The sequence below is a fragment of the Mustela nivalis genome (assembly GCF_964662115.1).
Source record: "Mustela nivalis genome assembly, chromosome: 8".
Lineage (NCBI taxonomy): Eukaryota > Metazoa > Chordata > Mammalia > Carnivora > Mustelidae > Mustela > Mustela nivalis.
The window spans coordinates 74,447,332-74,470,904 of NC_139027.1; the positions used below are offsets into that span (position 1 = coordinate 74,447,332).

At 44.8% G+C, this 23,573-nt stretch overlaps 1 protein-coding gene across 1 annotated transcript in view; it reads left to right on the forward strand.

Moving 5' to 3' along the window:
* Positions 1-22,201, forward strand: part of TMEM131 (transmembrane protein 131) — a gene marked incomplete at its 5' end in the record, with an annotated part of 212,195 nt that extends 189,994 nt beyond the window's left edge. The window contains 10 exons of the mRNA XM_082746739.1: positions 2,366-2,541; positions 6,035-6,156; positions 12,344-12,468; positions 12,646-12,795; positions 16,568-16,733; positions 17,881-18,002; positions 18,089-18,185; positions 18,905-19,002; positions 19,950-20,110; positions 21,144-22,201. Of these exons, the coding sequence (XP_082602865.1) occupies positions 2,366-2,541; positions 6,035-6,156; positions 12,344-12,468; positions 12,646-12,795; positions 16,568-16,733; positions 17,881-18,002; positions 18,089-18,185; positions 18,905-19,002; positions 19,950-20,110; positions 21,144-21,428 (1,502 nt within the window). The 3' untranslated portion in view covers positions 21,429-22,201. The remainder of the gene's footprint in view (positions 1-2,365; positions 2,542-6,034; positions 6,157-12,343; positions 12,469-12,645; positions 12,796-16,567; positions 16,734-17,880; positions 18,003-18,088; positions 18,186-18,904; positions 19,003-19,949; positions 20,111-21,143) is intronic.
* Between the last annotated feature and the right edge of the window lie 1,372 nt (positions 22,202-23,573).

A 23,573-nucleotide genomic window follows, 5' to 3' on the forward strand; every position in this document is an offset into this window, starting at 1 on the left:
CAGGCTCTCTGCTCAGCGGGGAGCCTGCTTCCTCCTCTCTCTCTTTCTCTGCCTGCCTCTCTGCCTACTTGTGATCTCTCTCTGTCAAATAAATAAATAAAATCTTTAAAAAAAAAAAAAAAAGAATGATTGTTACAGACTGAGAACCCAAAAGAAGTTTTTAGGATTAATTCAGTTTGGGGCATCTCATATTTGAATTGCTTATGTCAAATTAATTAAAGTCATCCCCCAGGGAGAATCTAAAGGAGGAAGAGAAGTTCCAAGGGCTGATCTTTAGGGAACACCAGCAAAGATGAAGCTGGCAAAAAAACATTGCCAAAAGAATCACAGTATCAGAAAAGGTCTGGCAGGAGTTGGGAAGAGGGATAGTCAAGTGTTCAGTCAAACTTGAGGAATGAGGAGTGTTAGAGGTCACTGGTACTGACAGTTAAAAAAAAAGAAGTCCAAGGGCAGGACATTAAGAAATTTGGAAAAGATGGGGATTTGGAGATAAAAAGCATCTTTCATGAAATAAGCTTTTTTTTAACCCAAATTTTCGGCTTAACTATTGGTTTGTTAAGTGTTTCTTTTTCTCCTTTAAGTATCTGTATCTTCAAAATTTGAGCCAGTTTAAAAAAAAAATTTACTTCTAGTGCTTTCCTATTTAATTAAGCAGGTTTTGAGTTATTGTAAATACTGGTTATTTATACAAATAGTGCCTCTCACCCAGAGAATGTTCATAAGCATGGCAGAATTGTTCATTGCATGGGGTATCGATCTCAGGCACGTGGGAAAGTCTGAAGTACTCGCAGCATGAACTCTTGAACTCAGAATCTAAGAAATCGGGGGGCTCCGAGGGCCAGAGCCACATAGGCTCCTTCCCGTTTGCCATCGCAGAAAGGAGCTCCAGGCTGTCAGGGTGGAGCAGAAGCTGTTGTAATTAAACCAACTGTTCAGTCTTCTCCTAAAACAAAAGCTTCTCAATTTTTGAGACTTAATGTCCTAGTTGTAGTTTCAAGTTTATTACCTCCTGGAATTAGTGTGAAAGAAAATGACAAAATGTCATTCCTAAAATCCAGTCGGACCTTTACCTGTTCTTTTTCTAGATCAGGCCCATCAAAGGTTTCCTGTAAAGGGCCAAACAGTAAATACATGAGGCATGGTATGCCACATACAATCTCTGTCATTTATTCTTTGTTTCTTTTTTTTTTTTTTGATCACTTGAAAATGAAAAAATCATTCTCACCTCACAAGCCATACAAAACAGGCTGCAGGGTAGATTCCTTCCAGGGCCACCGTTTGCCAACCCCAGTTCTAGAACCCCAGTTCTAGACACCAGAGTTGGAGTTTCTGGCAACAATTAACCAGTGGCCAGGAGACATTAGGATTTAAATAACTTGTTTAAGCCCCATTATCAAAAGGATGTATTTTTAAATGGCATGTAAACAATGGGTGAGGCTGTGGCTTATGTAGCTTCTGCAGCTCTAGCCTGCCTGCCCACGCAGGTGATTCCACAGGTTTTGGAGTCTGGCAGTTTCTCTGCCGTTGTCTAACTCAGCTGGAACGGAAGCTGCAAGGGTTATGTCGTTGGGGCTGTTGTAGTCCCAGGACATGGAGCGCTGCCTGGGAAGCAGTAGGCACTCAAATATGCTATGGGTTGGTTTCTCATTTGTCTTGGGAGCATCCGTATCTTTTAAAATACTAAGCTCACTAGAGCTCTGTTTCACTCTGTCCATATAGAACATTCCATGGTGTTTATGTGTCAGGTACTGCTTTGAGGGCTGTATGCAATTCCTTATTACAACCCCGATGGGAAGCCAAGGTCATACACCTGGTTCGGGAGAGCCAAGATCTGGACTCAGCCATCATGGCTCTGGCACCAGGCCTCTTAGCATCCCTTGGGTGATGCCCAAGGACAGTTCATCCTGTGTCACCCTCAAGCTTCCAGCTCCAAAGAGATTGGAAAGGATCTCTGGTTTTCACTTCTGTCACTTTTCAAAGCCACATCATCCTCAGATATCAAAAAATATTCTAAGACAGACATAGATTTGTCAAAACTACTCAGTTTGCCAAAAATCATTGAACTGTATACTTTAAATGGGTTTATGTTATTGTACATAAATTGTGCCTGAATAAAATTGACTTTTACAAATATTCTCATCAAAAAAGTCAAACATGATTTGGAAAGTTTTAATCAGAGAAGAAATAAAGTAGAGAAAGAAACCTTCGCTAATGAAAGAGTACAGCCTCTTGGAGGAAAGTTACAATGGCTGTGTTTTCTGAGCTATTTGAAAAATCAAAAAGTTACTTTACTTTGATTTTTTTTTTAATTTTTTTTATAATTTTTTTTATTTTTTATAAACATGTAATATATTTTTATCCCCAGGGAAAGGAAAACCTCTTCAGCGCAAGGTGAAACCACCTAAGAAGCAAGAGGAAAAGGAGAAAAAGGGAAAGGGAAAGCCACAGGAAGACGATCTGAAAGACTCCTTGGCTGATGACGACAGCTCCTCCACGACCACGGAGACCTCCAACCCAGACACAGAGCCTCTCCTCAAGGAGGTATGACAGTCTCCCATAAACAAATGAGAGAAGGAAGTGTCCCCTGCAGCACACGAGACACTGTCTTATAGATCGGGCTTATAGATCGGGCTTTATCTCTAATGTAGGCACACGTTCTGGGAATGCCTCCTCTGAGTGCATAGGCATGGCCTAGACAGTCACTGGCTCTCAGGAAGCAGTCACAGCCCCCACGTTGGAGGTTGTTATTTCCCCCTGCCCCGACAGGAGCATTGGCAAGCATGTTGATAAAGTAAAGTAGTTAGAAATTGGACACACTGCTTGAAAGTCAGGGACTGTCTGGAATAGTAACTTCTCTGGCTCATGAAGTCATTTTTCAAATTTTAAGTATCAAAAGAGGATGAGAAGGAACTAGACCATTTTAATTATATGGGACTTATGTCTTACCACTGCTGGTACAGTGGGCGTCAGTAGCAGCTCAGTCCTCCCACAGTTAGGGTAGGGACTGTCGTGGAGAGGCAGGTGGCCCAGGGGAAGACTCCAGGCTTCAGCAGTCACCCAGAAATAGGGACTCTGCTTGGCACACATTACCAGATCAAGGAAACCACCTCACTTCTCAAAGTCCTCAGCTCTCAGGGTTGTCACTAGTGTCAGATAATACTGCAAAATGCCTGGTACTTAGTGGCATTAGGTAAATGGAAGTTAAAGTTACTGTTGTGAACAGGTCTAAGACTGTAAGTTACAAGTGCTATGCAGAAAAGTGAAGGCATAATTCTATTTTGGCATTTTTATTTTTAGATAACTATATTCCAAATTTATTATGATCCTTATTTAGCCTTTAATATTACAGCCCCGAATTTCATTTTCAGTTTTAATCTAGTGATCTAAGGAATCATTTCTTAAAGATGTCTAACAGCGTTATCTGCATGTTAATATTTAAATGAAATTTACATGTGACTTATTTTTCTTGTCTGCTCCCCTCCCCTTTGGGTCTGTCACATTTGGTGGGGTGCTCTGTAAGCCCTCAAGACAGTGCATAGTCCTGGAGTTCTGTACTTTATTATAACCAAACAGATTCCTTCAAAGAAGTAGAATGCCATCTACTTGTCTTTGAGTGGAATCCCAACAGTTTCAGTGATATGATTAAGCATTTGGAAGCATTTTCAGGGTAGGTTTTTTTCACGTTTCCTCACTTCCTTTCCTGCCTTTCTGGCTTTTCTCCTAACGCTTCTCTCCAGCTGACCCCATCTGCCGCCATTCTCTGTGCACCCCTGGCATCATTCTCCTCTCTCTGCTCACTTCCTCCTGCTCCTCCCATCTCCTTCCCCACATTTGTTTCTTACAGACACAGCACAGACTCCATGTAGCTCCATTACCTCTGTCCTCCCTCTGGATTGGTTTTTAGTTGTCCTCCTCAGTGCTCTTGCGTACAGTTTCTGTGCTTTTATTTCTTATTGACTGATCTGCTTGCCAGTTGTGTGTGTTTTCTTCCTAACTAGATAACAGACTTGACGGGTCACTATCCCACAGATGTGTTTTCCAACCTTCCTCAACCCATTCATTCAAAAAGGAAGGCTTGAGTGGAATATTACATGGCCATTAAAAAGGGATGAGCTCCTGCTATGTGATTGCACAGGTGGAGGAAGTTATGCTAGGTAAAAAAAAATCAGACTGAGAAAGACAAATGCCACCTGCTTTCACACGGGTGTGGAATGTAAAACACAAAACAAATGAATAAACAAAAAGCAGAATCAGACCCACAAATACAGAGAACAAACTGGTAGTGGCCAGAGGACAGGTGGGAGGGGGGGAATGGGCCAAATGAGTGAGGGGGAGTGGGAGGTACAGGCTTCCAGTTGTGGACTGAATAAGTCACAGGGATGGAAGGCACAGCATAGGGAATCTAGGCAATGATACCACTGCAGCATTGTGTGGTGACCGATGAGAGCTACACTTGTGATGAGTGTAGTGTAACATAGATGTTGAATCACTGTGTTGTACACTTGAAATGTGTCACATTTGTGTCACCTATACTCAGTCTTTTTTAAGGCAAATTAAAATGGAAAAAAAAAAAAAAAAATAGGTACTAAGCACCTGAATCCTAACTTTGTGCATGGGAAACAACAGGACAAAAGACCCATCTCTTTGGATATCCTCAGAGAGCTCATGGTGTACAAAGTGCTTGATGAGTCAAGTGTTCAAGAAATACTTCTTGAATAATTCAGAATAGTCTTAAAATGTATGTGGGCAAGAGGGTGAGTTAGCCCTTTCTCTGGTTATTTACTCCTGACAGTTAAACAGATTGACCTGAAGTGACCTGTTAAAACTCACGGTGCCTTAATGACCATAAACGGTAAAGCTGGGTTGCATTTCATTGACCCGTACCAGTAACTCCCGTACCCACAGCTGTGCTGCTTGACTGAGCCTGTTCTTCCCCTTTCCGTCCCCTGATTAGCCTCAGTGTTTCCCTGCACACCGTGTTGCTCCAGCTTTTTGGGGTGAGAACCAAGGTGTTGTTTCTTTCTAGTCTGTCATATGGGCGGTACATACCCATGCCACATGGGACTCCCCAATGAGTCCAATAAGACCTGAACAGATCTGTACCTTGTTTGGGAGGCCAGGCCACTGGTCTCATGCTTGGATGCCACAACAGTGTGGACTCACTATAAACATGCCTAAGTGTGGCTTCCATACTTACCCAGTCAGGGACCAGAAACCACAGTGAGCAGACCAGTGACACAGCATAGCTGTTAAGTGCAGCTTAGGTGTGGCCTTCTCTGTGCAGGCTCCACACTCAAGCCAGGTAAGACAGCCCTTCTCTGCTCTGGTCAGAGCCCGTGAACAGCCCTCCACCAGGGTACAAGTCTCCAACCATCATATGCGTCTGCCTCCTGCTAGACTTCACAGTCCTTGGGGAAAGGGTTTGGGCCCCTGGGAGCCCTTACTGCCCAGCACCAAGTGGGTAACCAGTAAGTGTCGGTTGAGTAAGTGAATAAATAAAGAAGCCCCTCTAGTTGATGGTGAATGGTTAGCATTAAACCCACCGTAACACTTCCATGCTCACGGTGTTGCTTGTGAACACTTGGTGAACAGGTGTGAACGTGTATTGCTGCCTGCACTGCTTTCTCACCCCAGATTTTACCTGTACTTAGGATTAGCAACGTTGCCGGAAGTATAGGACTTTATATTGTACTCCAAGCTGACTTTTCTTGTAAAAGAACAAGGTTTTACACACCCACCTCTATGCTTAAAAATGAGAAGCTACCACTGCCACTGCCATCACCCACCCCAGGCAGAACATGAGTATAAATAACAACATTCTTTATAATTCAGGCTCTCCAAAACATAATTACAGTAAAGCAAAGGCTAAAAAATTGACAGAACTACAATAAAGATATAAGAAGTTTATTCTTTTTATACATATAACGTGTTGTATCTGCTGCCTCTTTGATTTTGTGTCTCTGCCTTCATATAGGGCTGTATCACTCATTTTTATTAATTCTTCATAGCAAGTGTAAGTGTACATTTTTTACAGGATACAGAAAAGCAAAAGGGAAAACAAGCCATGCCTGAAAAACAGGAAAATGAAATGTCTCAAGTGAAGCAAAAAAGCAAAAAACTCTTAAAGAAAGAAATCCCAACAGATGTGAAACCCAGGTAAGAAAAACAAATGTATGCAGAGAAATCAGGTATACATAAGAAATGACTGGTGAATCTGGTCTTGTTTTTGTGGTGGGTTGTTACTGTGGGTTTTCTGCAATAAAAGCCACAGCTGCATCATGCTCCTCTCAGGGTTTTTCTTTTTTTTTTTTTTTTTTTTTTAAAGATTTTATTTATTTATTTGTCAGAGAGAGAGAGAGCGAGAGTGAGCACAGGCAGACAGAATGGCAGGCAGAGTCAGAGGGAGAAGCAGGCTCCCTGCGGAGCAAGGAGCCCGATGTGGGACTCAATCCCAGGACACTGGGATCATGACCTGAGCCAAAGGCAGCTGCTTAACCAACTGCGCCACCCAGGCATCCCTCTCAGGGTTTTTCTAATGCCTGGTGTTGATTGGGGACCACATGCTGCTGATATCAGACATGGAAAAGGCAGAGTTAAGGACTTGTTCTGAAAATTTAGGATGAAATTTTAGATTGGTAATTCGTTCCCAGGCAGAGAGCCATTTCAGTTCCGTACAAAGGTGGCCTTGGTGGTTTAATCACAGATAGGAGCATAACTTTCTCAAAAAGAGCCCCTGAGTCTCTTCACTAACCCAGAGCTGCAGTTGGGGTCTAGAATTCTGTGCCATAAAACTTGAAAGAATTTATTCTTAGCTGAAAAATACTCAGGCAAGGGGGCACCTGGGTGGCTGAGTCCGTCAAATGTCTGACTCTTGGTTTCAGCTCAGGTCATAATCTCAGGGTCCTTGGATCAAGCCCCAAGTTGGGCTCTGCACTCAGGGGAAGTCTGCTGAAGATTCTCTCCCTCTCGCCAATTAAAAAAAAAAAAAAAGTTCAGGGCAAATATCCCCTATCAGACAAGAATTAACTATGAAATGACTCCATTCCAGTCACCATGGAACAGAATTCTGGTGGACCTCACAGGGAAGCCTTGCTACAGAATGTTTCCTCAAGTGAATGAAGGAGTTGAACTAATAGGTCATCAACTAAGGTTACTTTCATTAAACCTTAGATCTACCGAATAAGCTAAGTTTAGTTTTAGCATTGTTCATGCCCTTCATGGTTGATTGTACAAAATGGCCATTAGCCTGGAAGCTGATGTTTACCTTCTTGTGTGATAAGTGAGCATTGACCTAGGAGGTTGAGAGAATTGGGTATAAATTACTAAAGGAAAGCATTGTTATCATTAGAATTGGCCTTACATTTTGGAAAGATCCATTCTTTGATTCTGGGAATAATACGTGAGTTTTCCAGAAACAACAATAAACTGGACTCTTTTCCCTAGAAGGGCCTAAATCAGGCACAGGCAGTCTCCTCCACAGAATCAACAGCTCCTAAAAATTAGGTGTTAACGCTAGTGGAATGAAACCTCATCTCTGAATTTATGAAATAATACAGCATATGGCAGTCATTTATTACTAATGGAATATTTAGACCTAAAATTCACTCTTATGTGCAAATTGTTATTGGATCTAATCCCACAGTTCGTTGAGAACAATCTGATCCAGCTAGAAGCAATGGTTGACACACTTGGATCTCTCCAGAGAGAAATCAGCCTAAGGCACTAATTAATGCTAACAACATTCTGGCATCTCAGGACTCAACAACACTCTAGTGACTAGGGATTATCCTTCTAGGCCTTTTAAAGCAGGCTTAGGTGATGGATAAGATATTCTTAAGTAAATAGGGCTAAAAATACAGATTATGAAAAACCATAGTTTTCATGGAAATCTTGTGAGAATAGAAAACCACGCTATAATTCTTCGCATGGATTTAAAAACCAACCTTCTAAAAATTACTGTAACAAAACCATTCCATAGGTGTTTTTTTTTTTTTAATAGTGTTTTATTTATTTATTTGACAGAGATCACAAGTAGGCAGAGAGGCAGGCAGAGAGAGAAAGGAGGAAGCAGGCAGAGAGCCCAGGACCCTGGGATCATGACCTGAGCCGAAGGCAGAGGCTTAACCCACTGAGCCACCCAGGCGCCCCTCCATAGGTAGTTTTTGCCAAATCTGTATGATTAGCCTTGATGTGTGAGCTGGCAGACATAATTTTTTAAATATAGTACATGTTAATTCTTACCTTCATCCCTTTTCCACTGACTTCTGTTATAATCCAAATTTTTATCAGATAAATTGACCATTAGCAGAATTACAGGTGATTTTACCCATTCTACATTGTGTGTTAGCCTTGATGCCTGAGCTCAGAGACATAGTATTTTTTAGACAAATACTACATGTTAATTTTTACCTTTATCCCTTTTCCTTTTATACAGTATTATTTTTTTATAAAATAAGTTGGCCATTAGAAGATTTGATTTTGAAAATTTTATAAAAGATTTCACTTGAATGCTACTAATTTTATAAGGACTTTGAGTCTCTGGTTAACAGAAAGCTACAGGAGTCCATTCTCTACTGGCTCTCCATCAAGGGACAGTTACAAGGCTAACTCATATCCTCTTGGTGTATAGTTAAGAGAAAAATCGTTACCAGCAAAATAGTTTAAGCACTGTCTTCTGAATTGTCTTTCTAAATTGTCTTTTGTAACTGAAGAAATCCATATGCAGCCTTACTCTTCTAATCTCCTTAATCTAATCTCTTTAAACTCACCAATTTTATTTTGTGTTTTTCCAAACTCAGGGATAAATCTATCAAATCAGTCAGAATTCATTAGGACATCACTCAGATATGGAGTTAAACAAAGACTGGCTTCTGTTTTTGTTTGTTTTCACAAAGAATAGACCATGTATTCTTTAATTTTTTAAATTTAAATTAAATTACCATATAATGTATTATTATTCAGAAATAGAATTCAGTGATTCATCAGTCTCATATAATACCCAGTGCCCACCTTAATTCCATCATGCAGTTACCCCATCCCCTCACCAGCAACCCTCAGTTTGTTTACTAAGAGTCTCTTACGGTTTGACTCCCTCTGATTTTGTCTTGTTTTCTTTTTCCCTCTCTTCCCCTATGATCTTCTATTTTGTTTCTTAAATTTCACGTATCCATGAGATCATACAAAGACTGGCTTTTTTAATAACCAGAAATGTGGCCTCTCTGTGTCATTCCCTGTCTACACTGAGTTATGACAGGAAAGACCTTGCTCTGTCACTCAGGTAAAATCACTGCCAGTCCTTATGTTAGTGATACCCAAAACTCCTGTCACCTCAGAAATGATGTGAGTGTGTTAACTGTGATTCCATGACCTGCAGGGTATAGATGCACTCTTAAAGAGATACCATTAATGAGGCATATATGTATTATCATCTTCTTTTGAAAGCTTTATATGATTGGGAATAAATGTTCCATCTATCAGCCAGCCAAAACGCTGATAGTCAATATTAGTGGGATGTTCTATTATCTCTAGGCTACAAGACCCAATCCTGAAATGCCAAGGAATCTGTTTTCTTATAAATAGGTGATGATAAAGGCAGAGCAGTGACTCAGTCATGGTGTCTGCCTCTGCAGCCACCTCCCACTATACTCCCTCAAGTTCACTTCAAAAAATCATTTCCTGGGAGTGGGGAACACGCTGTTGCAATGGCAGAGAGCCAGTCAGTCCATCTTGGCCAGCTTCAACACCATAGAAGTAAGTGGACCTGTAGACTTCCAAAAGACCAAGAGGCCAGGAAATGAGAGTTCCAGCTCAGGCATAGTAGAACCAGGCCTGGCTTAGGACAGCAGCTATCCATTCATCCTTTTGTTGTCTATTTATTTACCAACACTTTATATGACTTAAATGTAATAATCTAAAATGAGGGGGGGGGGGCTTCACAGAGTAATTGTCCTCTTTACTACTCTAACAGCACAGCTCAGAGCCGTGGGCACCACATTTCACATACTGGCCTCCAGACCCGTGAGCCCTGGCTCACCCTGACCTTGGCTTCAGCTCTCTGCCTTCCCCCTTCCCCAGACAGCAGCACAGAATGTGTATTACAGAGCAAAAATCAAGCCTGGCATCTGAACCACCTTACAGTTTTTCCCTTTTAGAAAGAATCATTTAAATTAAGTAGGCTTCCTGGCAATTCACAGACCTGTACCCCTGGGGCTAATAATACATTATATGTTAATTTTAAAAATTATAAATTAAGTAGGCTCTTTCCTGTTTTACTCAGAAGCCTTTAAAAAGGTTTCTTGATAAAGACAATTTAGCTTAATTTTGGAAAGTATGAATCAGCATGAATAAAATAGTTGTCTGACATCTTTTTTCTTAAGAAACCAACTAATTTAACAGTGGCACAGAGTTAGCTTTGTATAAATAACCCCCAACCTCCATATTTATAAATGACTTACCTAAAAATAATTCCCACACATCCACCTCTGCCACCAGCACCAGAGGGTTTCATGGGAGCCTTTATTGTTGTTGTTGTTGTTGTTGTTTAGGTGCAATTTTTAAATAACACTGTGAATCAGAAGTGGAAGGACATGGAAGGTTTATAAAACTGTAACATTAATACTCTTGCCCATAAAAAGTGAATTTTTTCACATTGGTTTGTTAACCTGCCAAAAATTCTACTTATTTGGGTTAACAGAGCCCTTTGGATTTTTGGTTAGCTCTTTTACTGATTCCAAATCTAATACATATTTATTATAGAAAATTTGTGAAATGCAGAGATAAAAAAGAAAGAGAAGGAAATGACTTTAACCTACTACCATATAAATAGTTGTAAATAGCCTATGTTAAAATGGGTTTCTTTATATTATTAATATTTATATATTATTCTGTCACCTAGAAGGTTTGAACCATTCTGACCTTTGAGATCTGATGTGAATTAGTACGGTGGGCTGTCCCCATCCCAGAACCTAGCAGAAACGGGCTGCCTTCTAGGAGTGAGAATTTGGAGTAGCAACGGAAGGAAGATGATGTGGTACATAGAAAAGAACTTGAAGGACAGGCTCTGGGAGGCCAGAGTGGTGTGTTGGGAGTCACGCACCTGAGGGTTGGGGACAGAACAGGAAGTACCCTAAGATGGAAATTGCCAGAAAGACACCCATTTTAGAACATCTGTGGCACGCGTAAACTTGGTCAGATTTTTAATGAAAAGCAAACTCTCTGCTCAGCCTTGAACCGACAGCTTTCTGGCCATGACCAGAATGGTGAAGATAACTGATAAATTTTGGAAGAATCCTGGTAAGGGGCCACTGGGTTCTCTCAGCTATGTCTCATGCCTTCACCGGAAAACACCCTTCTTGGACCACAGTTAGCTTAGCTCCTGTCCTAGGCCTTCCCAAGCCTCTGACTTGATCTTGGTGGCCATTACAGAAGCAACTTCGTAAAGAATATCTTTATGGCCCAGACAGCTACATTGCTCACACTGTTACCTTCTATAGGTCATCTGCCCATTTCTCCTAGAGATTGCTTCTCTCCCAGCAGATTTTAATGTTTTCTGCATCAGGCTATAGAAACTAAAATAGCCCAGCATGCCTCCCATTTTGCCTTGGACAGGAAGTTCAGAGCCAGTTAGCTCTATTTATAAATGTTTATTATGTTAAGCTTACCTCTGAATCTTTTAGAACACATATATACTCTGAATGAATAAAAAATAATACTTAAATGTTTGCCCAAGGTTAACCTTGAGTTTAAGAATAAAGAAGAAAATTCATCTCACCCTATTCACCCTAGAGCTTAGGCAAATCTATCAGTCCTGCTCTGCATTGGGCTAGTGAATTTTCATAGGCAAGCCGAGAACTTAGCGCTGGTTCATTTCATGGTTTCTATGAGACAAATGTGCAGACCCTTTGACATTTTAAGTCGGAGACCTTTCAGAATCTCCACATTCAAGAATCCCGCTAGTGGTCCAGATAATGGGAAAGACTCATTCACAAGCAAAATGACTGCATTTAGCAGCCCCCAAAACGGCATGTTTTTGCCAAAACCTTTATACATACGATGTGAGGTAGATGCTCTAACCCATTCCGTAGTATCAAACAACGGACCTCAGTTCATTGTCAGCACTCAGAATAGCAAAGGATAAATCTGCAAATGCTGCATGTCTTCTGAGCAGTCTTAGAAACATTTGGAAAGCAGCCAGTGTTAAGTTAGGACCATGACTACATAGCGTCTGAGGAAGCCAGATGAGGAAAACATATGCAATGGAAATTGTAGCGTGATCAGTAACTTCTACTCTCTGATCCAAAACAAAGGCATAAATTTGTATTTTCCATCCATGATTGTCTTTCAGTTCTTTAGAACTCCCTTATACCCCCCCACTGGAAAGTAAACAACGCAGAAATCTCCCAACCAAGATTCCTCTTCCAACTGCATTGACAAGTGGATCCAAATCACGAAATTCCCAGAAAACAAAAGGTATTTTTGTTTGACCATATGGATATTTTCATGATTCATTGTACTAGTAATTACTAGTTGTGAGTTACCAGTAATCGATTAGTAGTCATCAGTCCTATAAAAGGTTCATTGAAACAGACCTGAAAGAAAGGAGTTTATCCTCCATTAATGATTTTTTTGTTTCTGGTTTTTGTGTAGGTACAAATAAGTTAGTGGATAACAGGCCACCTGCTCTAGCAAAATTCCTCCCAAATAGTCAAGAACTAGGCAACACCAGTAGCTCAGAAGGTGAAAAAGACTCTCCACCCCCGGAATGGGATTCTGTGCCAGTTCACAAGCCCGGCAGCTGTAAGTATGGGGATTGAGAAACCAGGGGGTCCGCTCTGGGCAGGAAAACTCCATGGGGCATATTGCTTTAAAAGGAGGCCTGGTATCTGAGGCCACTTGTACCAGCCAGCCAAAGCCCTTTGTTCAATAGTCTGCCATTGGTAAAAGTGTCGAAGCTTGTTTGGCCGTGGCAGGAGTGTTTACACCAGAAAAATTAGGAGACAGTTCACATGAGGGCTCTTTTTCTAGAGCTGCTAGACCACACTACTTCCCAGAGTACAAAATGGGAAGATCTGTCTGGAGTGGTGACTCACCCAAAGAAATACTTCTTTAGGAAATTGTTAACGCAGCCATTTTTTGCCTGGCTAGTTCCTCATAACGTTTACCAGTGTGATAATCGTTTTTGTAAAAATTCAGTCTTCCTTCAGCTTGACCCACATCTTTTACGTAATCCACCTGTGTGAAGGTTTCTCTATTTTACTCACTAGCTTCTTGACCTTGTTTGTCAGACTTGGCCAAGAGTAAATCATGGCAGTAGCACAGGCTACTAAAATAAGATAGCAGTCCTCGCCTTACATACCTATGACCCAGAATAGAAGGCAACAGACACAGGCCAAGGGAAGGGCCTAATTATAGGTGTTTGGGGTCAAGAGAGGACCAGCTTGAGGACTAATCCATATGGTGTTAGAGTGAACTCACACTTAGCCAGTTTGTGCCAAAGGGAAAATCAGAGTTGAACAAAAGATTGTTTGGGGCAAAGGGGGATTTAAATGAAGACTGTGTGATTGTAGTCCTCAGTAAAGGAAAGGAGGAAAAGAACTTGGAAATCCAGGTGCGTTGTATAGGAAACATGGCGCCTCTTACATTTTCACCTGTATAAGTACACTGGAAAGAGACACTTTCTGTGGTTAAACCTCTAGCCCCCTATTTTCCATGAGACTTTCTGGCACTATTTAATACTATTTTTTTTTTTTTGCCTGGGATGAGATACAAACCTAAATCCCTGGTCATTAAGAGATCTTGAAACGAATCTCTCAGTAGTCCTGGTGTCCAGGCTGAATGCTTTTTGTTTCCTTAGATTCCCCTCTGAGTTTCAGCTGGACACCAGTCCTAGGCTTCCACTTTGTGATTTGGGCCGTGCCGTATTAAACAGATATCACCGCCCCCCACAGAGGGACGTTTTCAGCACTGGGGATACCGGGTTCCCAGGGAGCCAGTTTCATAGGGTTGTCTGCAGCCCAGCAAGGTCAGCGTGAGCTCTGCTGCCATGAGTAACACATACAGGAGAGAGGGGGTGTCAACAGGCACAGCCTTCAAGACCAGATAGCTGGCCGTGACAGCGTCACCACCAAGTGGCACCTGACAAACATGCTGTTGTCCCTCCTTTGGGGTTGAGGAGAAAAGGTGACCAGATCCAAACCCATGTGAGTTCGGCTCCCCGCCTTAGGAGGGGAGGAACGTAAGAAATGCCAGACAAATGGTCTGGAGAAGAAAATGTTTGGAAAGCAGAATGCTCTGTTTCCTCCCCAGGCCCATCTAAGAAGGCCAGCTGTTGCCTCCGAGAGCTCAGTGCCTTGGGGCAGAGCTCCCTGTCAGACAGCTAGATGGCTTTGCCACTGCAGAAAGTGTGTACTCGCTCCAAGGCCCACATCTGCATAACGATTGTGTGCGTTTCCAAGCAAGGAATACCTTAGCCTGGTCCCACATCCTGTAACCTCCCCACTCTCTCCACTAGCCTTACTGGAAAGTTCCAGCAGGGCTCCATCATATACACAAAACTGCTACATGAAACCAGTAAGAATCAGTCTAATACACTCCCTGTCCCCCTGTTTTCTCGTCTTTTCTCCCTTTTCCACCCTTCACTGATAACTGACCTGGCTGAGATCTCAAGCCTCCAAACCCCCTGCTAGCAGAGCTGCACTTCCTAGGCTTTCCAGGGGGTAGACCATTCTCCACTTGGCTGTGCTAGCCAGCACCTCACTGGAAAACCATGTGGAGAGATTGCTCCACCCCCAGGCAGGACCCCTTATAGCATGGTTCCCTAGGCCCCTAGGAGATGCTGAGAAAATTCTCTTCGAATAACATCATGACTTTAAAAGACAACAAATCCAAGGGTTTATTGAAAGGCAAACAGAAAGCCCCAGAGGAAATCTGTTGAGTCAAAAAGTTCTCTAATTGCACATGCCCTATGCTATTCTTGGTCACCTTCTACCTTCCCCCCATCTTCTCTTCTTACTTCAAGCATTAGTCCAAAAAGTCTTCTTCTGACTTAACTTCCCCTCTTGTATTCCGACATTTACTGAGTTACTCCTGGGCTCAGTGAAACACATCCCATTGGAGGAGGACTGTCCCACTGCCGACAGTGCCCGGCTCACTTCTTGGGGGAAAAGGGTAGTCAGAGATGTCCTACAAGGGGTGGCTGGGAAGGATCAGGACAGTTGTAAATATAATGGTCCTACCACATAGAGGTGATACCAGACACTGCGCTGTAGGAGCTTCTGAGGCAGGCAGAAAGGTTGAGAGCTTTGAGATGGGCTGTCCCTGAACATGGGCATCAAGTCAACAGACTACAGAGCATATAGGAAAGGGATTAACCACATGATCAAGGGTGAGAGCTGGTGGAGTGGAGGCAGGGACAGGGAATAAGGGGCCAACACCACTGAGGAATGCCAGAATCCTGGGGTAGTTGCAAGGCGGCACTGGAGATGGGGAATGAATGGCTAGCTCAGGCTTTGAGAAGAAGGGGGCTTAGCATGGCAGTGCCATAGGTGCTGCCTTGATGCAGCCAGGGAACATGCAGCTCCATCTGGGCTCTGAGCCCTGGGGGCTTGGGGAGAACCACGGGTTTGGGAGAGAGTCACAAAGGAAGTGGAAGCACTGTGCTGAGCTGGCTTCTGGTCTTTCTGGACGTGAGATGAAACAAACCATTCACAGAGACTGGGAGTAGAGCAGGCTGTCCTCGCTGTAGACAGGGCCTGTACGGGCCAGGAAGGGCCATCAGGCGGGGATGGAGTGGGAATGTGCCCCGGCAGAAGAGTGTGCTGGGCAGGGATGGGAAAGGAGGGTGACAGGACGGGGCCATTGTGCCAGGACAACTGCGGGGAGGTGCGCAACCACACACCCCAGGAGCCCATGGGGGCTGAGCTCACAGAGGCCACGGCCCCCATGGCTGGGGCCGCATGCATCCTCGCCAGATGATGTCATTTTCTGAAAGAAGTTATGTGTGTTTCCTCTTTGTGAGTGCAGAATTAATATTTTATTTATGTAGGCTTTTTCTTTTTCAAATCTTTCAAACAGCTGTGTACACATTATCCTAAAGGGTAGTAGGACTCTCCAGGAGCTCGCATCCTTGTGCCGTGGACTGGGGCAGCAGCAGGGTAGGGTCAAACTATAGGACTCAGGGATGTTTTGCCCGCCACCCCCACACGTGCCTGGGTGGAAATACAGGGACTCTGTCCAGTCCCAGGCACTGACTTTCCCTGCCCACCCCTGAAGGACAAGGAAGAGCCGCCTTCCCAGCCTGAGCCGGGAGAAGCTGTCCAGGAGCATCTGGCAGAGCACTGAGGAGCGGTGAATTAGAATGCCTCATTAGACAGAGAGACACAGGACTTCCTTTTTCCCTTTCAAACCTTTAAACAAAACACATGTAAAAGCTTTCTTGCTGGCTGTTTTTGTTTTCGTTTTTGTTTTATAGAAGCAGTTGAGTTCTGCATTCTATCAGAACATCAAAAGTAATTTCAAGAGTAAAAATCAAAACACTACATTAACAAGACCATTTATTTTTCATTTCCAGCTACCGATAGTCTTTATAAACTTTCTCTGCAAACCCTCAACGCAGACATTTTTTTGAAACAACGCCAGACCTCACCGACACCTGCCTCTCCCTCTCCCCCTGCTGCACCTTGCCCGTTCTCGACCCGGGGCAGCTACAGCAGCATCGTTAACAGCAGCTCCAGCAGGTGGGTCCCTGGCTGTCCCCCACCCTTCAGGTAACTAAGTTCGGTAAATGCTTGCACTCTTGGATTGGAAGCGCTCAGTGGCCGCAGCCTGCTGTCCCATCCCACTGCTCCTGTCCTCTACCATCTTCTGCCCTTTCCTGGGGTTGTTGCCCGACCCCAACTATGCATCATTTAACTTAGTAGAATTACTTTCTAATTCAGGAGGCAGTGAGCATCCTAAGTATTGAAGATCTACAGCCGCCCTGTGCATTGAGGAAGCGGCTCTACAGGATGTTTATTTCGCCCTTATGGCTGCAGAGCTCAGCAGTTACAGGCCAAGACCGGCCGTCGCAAGAGCTGCTGCACCAGGTGCCATGCACAGAGGCGGCAGCCTCCCGATGGGCAGGCAGGACCCCGCGATGGCGCTCCTTCGTGGAGGCCCAGAGCCCCCCCATGTTTGGCTAACTTGGTGTAACAGCAACCTCAGTAAGAGTGAGGAGCCCGGGACGAGTTCTTAGTGCCAGAATGCCCCCAGTGCTGCACGTTTTCCCCACACACACACCTGCAAGCCAAGCCCAATGTTGTCACCGTCCCTGCTCTGCCCTTGGGGAACTACCCAGCCTGAAATGACAGACAACCTGCCCGGTTTTTCTCTCTTGCCAAAGAACTAGAGGGCAGGCTGCCCTGCTTGGGGGGGCCCTTGCAGTACTGGGCCCCTTACCAGGTCCTGACAGGCCATAGACTAGAACCCTGTCACGTAGTATTGCCTGCCAGTGAGCCCTTGGTCTCCTCCTCAGCCCATGACCCAATGGCTCCCTACACAGTGTTCTTTAAAATGGGATTGCAGCTTTGCCAGCCCCTAAATGTTCATCCCTGCCCTGGTCTCTTTTCTAGGGGCCTTCTGTTTTCACACCTTTCCCCCAAGTCCCTTGTGTCCCATCAGACGGCACAGTCTTAGGTCTGGCAGCATTTTAGGTGAGGCCAGGCCATACTTGGGGGGCTGTCCTGGGCTGTTTCCAGCTCCCCGTCAAAACCTGGGCCCAGCTACAGTGAGGGCACTGCATGGGCTCAGTCTCGGGGCAGCCAGACCGCCCAAGACAAGTGCCCACAGCAGGCCTCCAGCCTGGACTAATGAGGAATGGCCTCTCTCTTTGCTTCTTCCTTCAAGTGACCCTAAAACCAAGCAGCCAAATGGAAGCAAACACAAGTTGACAAAAGCAGCCTCACTCCCTGGCAAGAACGGCAACCCTACTTTTGCTGCAGTCACAGCCGGGTACGACAAGAGTCCAGGTGAGTGGCTTGGGGTCCTATCTGTCACACCTGGGCTTTGGGCACAGTAGAATTGCCTTTTATTGATTCAGAGTCCATTGTTACAGGCGGGAATGGCTTTGCTAAAGTTTCTTCAAACAAAACAGATTTTTCCAGCAGCCTTGGCATTTCACACACTCCTGTCGACAGCGATGGCTCAGACAGGTACAGTAGACCATTCTTAATCAAAAGAAAGCTAAAAGGCAGGGCTAGCTTCTTCCGTCCATACCTGTGTTCCCCACGAGATTCCAATTAGGCCATCCTCTCAGAGCTCTGGTCTGTTGGATGGAAGCAGAAGGCCCAGTGGCTCCCCCGACAGAGGGCCAGGTGTGTGTCCGTCCTACTCCCCTGTCACGGTCTGTTGTAAGAAAGGATGTGAGCACATAGAGGAGAACAAACTATGCCTGAGAGTTGGTTCGGGACAGTGTGTACTAAATACTGGAGATGTGCTCTCCTGACCCTGAGCAACCCTCCTGGGCACGGTGACAGGCAGCGATTGCTGTGGTTCATTTCCCAGGTCAGTAACAGTAAAGACTGTCCGTACAGCCCCAACTCAACCTACCCTGTACTGAAAGGGGTGAGTGCTGGATTGGAAATTTTTTAAATCAATCTTCCATTACCAAAAGATCAACATAAGGAAAAAAAAGAATACCTGTTCTCTCCACAGAACACCTGCTTTGAGCCTGGCTCACAGCTCCTGCGTAGGCTAGGAGCTCAGAACCTCTCTGTGCCTGAACCCTTTTTGGCACAGGAGCCTGTCTTCCATAGCCTGAGTGCCCCCGGGTGACGCAGCGCCCGCTGTCTGCGAAGCCATGTGTAACAGGCCTGTGCGCACTAACCAGTATACATCTCTGTGTGTTGCATTTTCCTCCTGTAACATCCAGCTCGGGTTTGTGGAGTCCTGCCAGCAACCCCAGCAGCCCTGACTTCACACCCCTCAATTCGTTCTCGGCCTTTGGGAATTCTTTTAACCTAACTGGTGGTGAGTGTTTAACACTAGACCTGCAACTAATAAGCACATGGACAAAGAAAAAGGAAGATGAGGTCTAGTTTTATGTGTGGAGAAACACACTGAACTAGGAGAGCCTTTTTTTTTTTTTTTTTTTTAAGATTTTACTTATTTGGAAAAAAAAAGATTTTACTTATTTGAGAGTGAGTGAGAGAGCGAGCGAGCACAAGTGGTGGGGCCAGAGGGAGAGGGAGAAGCAGACTCCCTGCGCTAAGCAGGGACCCTGAGATCATGACCTGAGCCAATGGCAGACACTTAACTGACTAGGCCACCCAGGCGCCTCCAGCCTGTCATTTTGTCAGCACATTTCTTTGTCCCTGTAGTCAGGCACTGACAGAAAACACGCAGGCTGACTTCAGGGCAGCCGGGCTGTTGTAGCTTTCCCAGACAGATGCCTGGGCCCAGGCCCCATTAGCCCTTGGCACAGCGGCCTGCAGCAAGGGAGGCCCAGCAGGAACCTCTCTAAAGGGCCTTCTCTTCTACCCGCCCACAGCCCAGGCATCTGGTAGAGCCAGCTCAGTGCTAGGAGTGCCAGCTGGTTTGTGGTTCCCAGCGGTTATTTAAGAACTTCAAGAAAGGATTGTGTGTCTGAAAGGTGACTCCTGGCCATGCTGGGCTCCTTACTTGGTGTCCCAGACTAGAGGCTGCAGTGTGAGCTTTGCTTTAGCTGCAGTCACGTTAGCAATGGGATGTTTGCACTGTGTCATCCAGTTAGCGGGCCGGGTAAAGAGCTCAGACTGTGTGCCGTGCACTCGAGTTCTGGGGAACACCCTCTATGCCCCGTTCTCCCCAGGCTGTGGTGGGAGCTGGCAGAGCAGGTGAGGGGCCCTAAGTGAGAGCTGGGGGGACATGTGCCTCTGAGTGAATGCCCCAGTGAGCATGGCAAAATAATACACACTTAATTGCTTCCTTATTTGCAGAAGTTTTCAGCAAACTTGGGTTATCTCGGTCATGCAATCAGGCCTCCCAGAGAGGCTGGAACGAGTTTAGTAGTGGCCCTTCGTACCTTTGGGACTCTCCAGCGACAGATCCCAGCCCTTCCTGGCCAGCCAGTTCCAGTTCCCCGACCCACACGGCCACAGTGAGTACTTGGGGCTCGGCCTCACCTGCTCCCTCATCACTCCTGCTGTTACTGTCACTGCTCCTCAGGCGACACTGACGCCGTTACAGAGGCCGGAGCATGGCCTGGAAGGGGCAGTTTAGTTCTTCTCTGGTCCTCATTGCCGTGTCTTCATACTCTGCCCAGGGGACCCACGGGTATTCCTCAGCGATTACAGTCAGGAAACTATAGGACGCACAAGTGAGCTCCAGTGGGGTGGGTCTCTGAGCTGAGCCAAAACATTACCGCCTCTTCCCAACCTGCAAGTCAGGCCGCAGGTGTGGCTGGCAGCCAGACAGCGGCAGAGGGTGGCCTTCACCCTCTACGACCTGTAGGCTGTCGAGCCCCTGGCAGCAAGCTGCTGGAAGGGTGCATTAATTTTGCTTTGGGGGAGCACCTTAGCTTGAGCTTTTCCAGTGTACATTTGTTGGTTTTTCAGCTAAATTTTCCTGTCGAGATCATGCTCCAAAGAAGTATTCTTGCCAAGATAATTACTGGTTTCAGCTTTCACAAAATGATCACAGAAAAATACCCTGCTGTGATTCCCTCTTCATTCTCAGGAAAACTAAATTAGACATGCAGGGCTGAAAGTAGATACTTTACCTTCTTTACTTGTAAATCATTCTGGATTCAGCTTTAGAGAATGGTTAAGCTGCTTTTAAAATGGGTCAGTAAATATTTTAGGCTTCACAGGCCATCCTGCTTCTTTGCATCTGTTCCCCTCTGCTGCGGTCATGCCGACATGGCCAGACGGGCCCTCCCCCAGCGGGGCAGCCCTTTGACTTAGAAACAGGCAGGGCTGGGTGTGGCCCACTGTGGTTTGCCAGCCCTTTAAGAGAGCAGACCCATCTGCTCAGATGCTGAGATGGCTGTACGTATGAAACATTTGTTTCCAAATAAAGAAGGTGAAACCACTTCTGGCCCAGCCCCAGTTTCTAGCATAAGCGTCACCCGCATAGCACATGTGCGCCTGTCAGCCTTGATGCTCCATGCTGCGTGTTTTCTGTCTTCTCAGTCGATCCTTGGCAACACCAGCAGCTTGTGGTCCACCACTCCATTCAGCAACTCGATCTGGTCCAGCAACCTGAACAGTACCCTGCCCTTCACCACTCCAGCCAACGCGCTGCCAAGCATTGGCCTCATGGGCACAGAAAACTCCTCTGCTCCTCATGCTCCCTCCACCTCGAGTCCAGCCGATGACTTGGGGCAGACCTACAACCCATGGCGGATATGGAGCCCCACAATCGGAAGAAGAAGCTCCGACCCTTGGTCTAATTCACACTTCCCTCATGAGAATTGAAATTAGGCAACAAAACAAAACAAAGTGGGGGCCCCTCATCTAGATCATGATATGCCAGTTTTTGAGACATCTTTTTAAGGCTGTTACTGCTGTAGCTTCCCACTCCCCACCCTCCTCATCTTTGCAAAACAGATTCAAGCAGGGCAGGCTTGTACCACTCGCTTCTTTCAGATCTTTCTTGCAATTATGATAATATGAGATTTGCTGTTGTGCTTTTAGGGAAAAGTCTGGACTCAGCCACAAACTCTCTAATAAGACCTGTACATCTGAAAACCTTAGCTGCTATCAAGTCTCCACCACCTGTCTTCTTCCATCCTTTATTTATCTGTCTGAACACAAATTTGACATTTACAGCTAAGGAGATAATTTGATTCAGAAGTCCTGGCATGTGACAATTTTATTAAATTACCAAGTTTGGTTTTTAATAATTTCGCAATATTATGCACCAAGATCTAATTTTAAAAACGTATGAGGACTTTGTGCTGAAAAATACAGAGTATTTTTTTAAAATAAGGCTGTCTTGGTTTAAAAGCAGATTACAGAAATGTAAGTCAACTTTAAGAACCGTGAATGAATGTAAAAACATTCGGTTGAGACCATACGCATTTTCTGTGCTGTTTGTACTTGAGGTATGTACCATTTGTATACCTGAAGTTATTTTAACGATAAACTGAAATGCACATAGCCAAGTCTTGGGATACAAGATTGAATGTGTATTTCTTAAAAATACAACTTTGTGTTGTACTTTGAAATAAATGATGCTTTTTTCAAAAGCCTTGAATTGTTGTGTGTCCCTTCTTTACAGTAAGATGAATTTATTCATCACTGGATTCTCTCACCCCAGAGCGTACCGTTCTATCATTGCCTTATTCCGTGCAGTTTGATTTATCGTGGCTGGAAACCCCTGTGGTCTAATTAAATTCCATGTCTTTCCATGGTGGTCACTGAAGGTCCTTGAGAGAAAATAATTGGCACATCTAAAATTTATTCTTCCTTTTAATTACAAGTGTTTTGACCCTTTTGCAATTTTTCAGATCCCCGCAGATGCTCCAAATGGAACCTGTAGAAACACCACATACCAGGCACACTGGTTACGCCACAGTGCGTCAGCCCGGCTGACTCTCTCACACAGTCTTGCCTGCTCCGACTGGCTTTTCTCCCCCACTTATTTCCAGTCTATTTTAAAAGCCAGCTTTTGAACACTCAGCCTTGCTGGGTAACCAGCAGACACTAAACACAAACTTTCTGTTTGAGGTCAATTACATCATGAAGAAATCCAACCATTCCCCAAGGTCAAAGTGGTTCAGATGAAACATGCAAAGTGAATTTGAGTCCCACCTCTTCTCTGCTTTACACCAAGGCTCAGTAGAACCAGCCATGTCGCCTTTCCAACCTATATTTTGTCCCTCAGGGACACCAGAGCCCTGGTGCTCGGGGCCCATGGCAAATGTGGCCCTCAGACAGTCTCACTAGCGTATCTCCTATCTCCTGTATGCACTTGCAAAACTGCAACACACACATTCAAGGCTGGAGCTTCTCTTTATCCACCAAAGCCAATCAGGTATTACTGACCAACAGAAACAGGTGAGCTTTCTGTTGTTAACCCTCATTTACAAGAGAAACAATTTGGTTCCAAACTTTACCTCAAGAAAGGTATCTCATTAAAGGCTTCTGAACTTCTTCCTTAGAATCACCTCACACTCCCAAAATGCCTTCCTCTTGAAAAAAAAAAAAAAGTTCTAATTTCACTCCATGTTGCTAACAGTAGCAGGACTGAGAAAAACCATACACATGAAATGAGGAAAAATACAAACTAGAGCCTCTGCTGTTACTTTGTTCCTTCCCAGTAACTCTCGCAGGAGATGTTTGCCTGGCAACAGTCCCACCTAACCTGAACTGACAGGATTCAATCTAACGGTTTATGGCGAAAAACTTGTTAGCATGGTAGTTTGCTTTGCACAAAGCTGAGTTTGAATTTTAGAAGTAAAAGCTTGGGGCACCTGGGTGGCTCAGTCAGTCAAGCATCTGCCTTTGGCTCAGATCCTGGGGTCCTGGGATCAAACCCCCCATTGGGCTCCTTGCTCAGCAGGGAGTCTGCTTCTCCCTCTACCTGCTGCTCCCCCTGCTCCTTTTCTCTCTCATTCT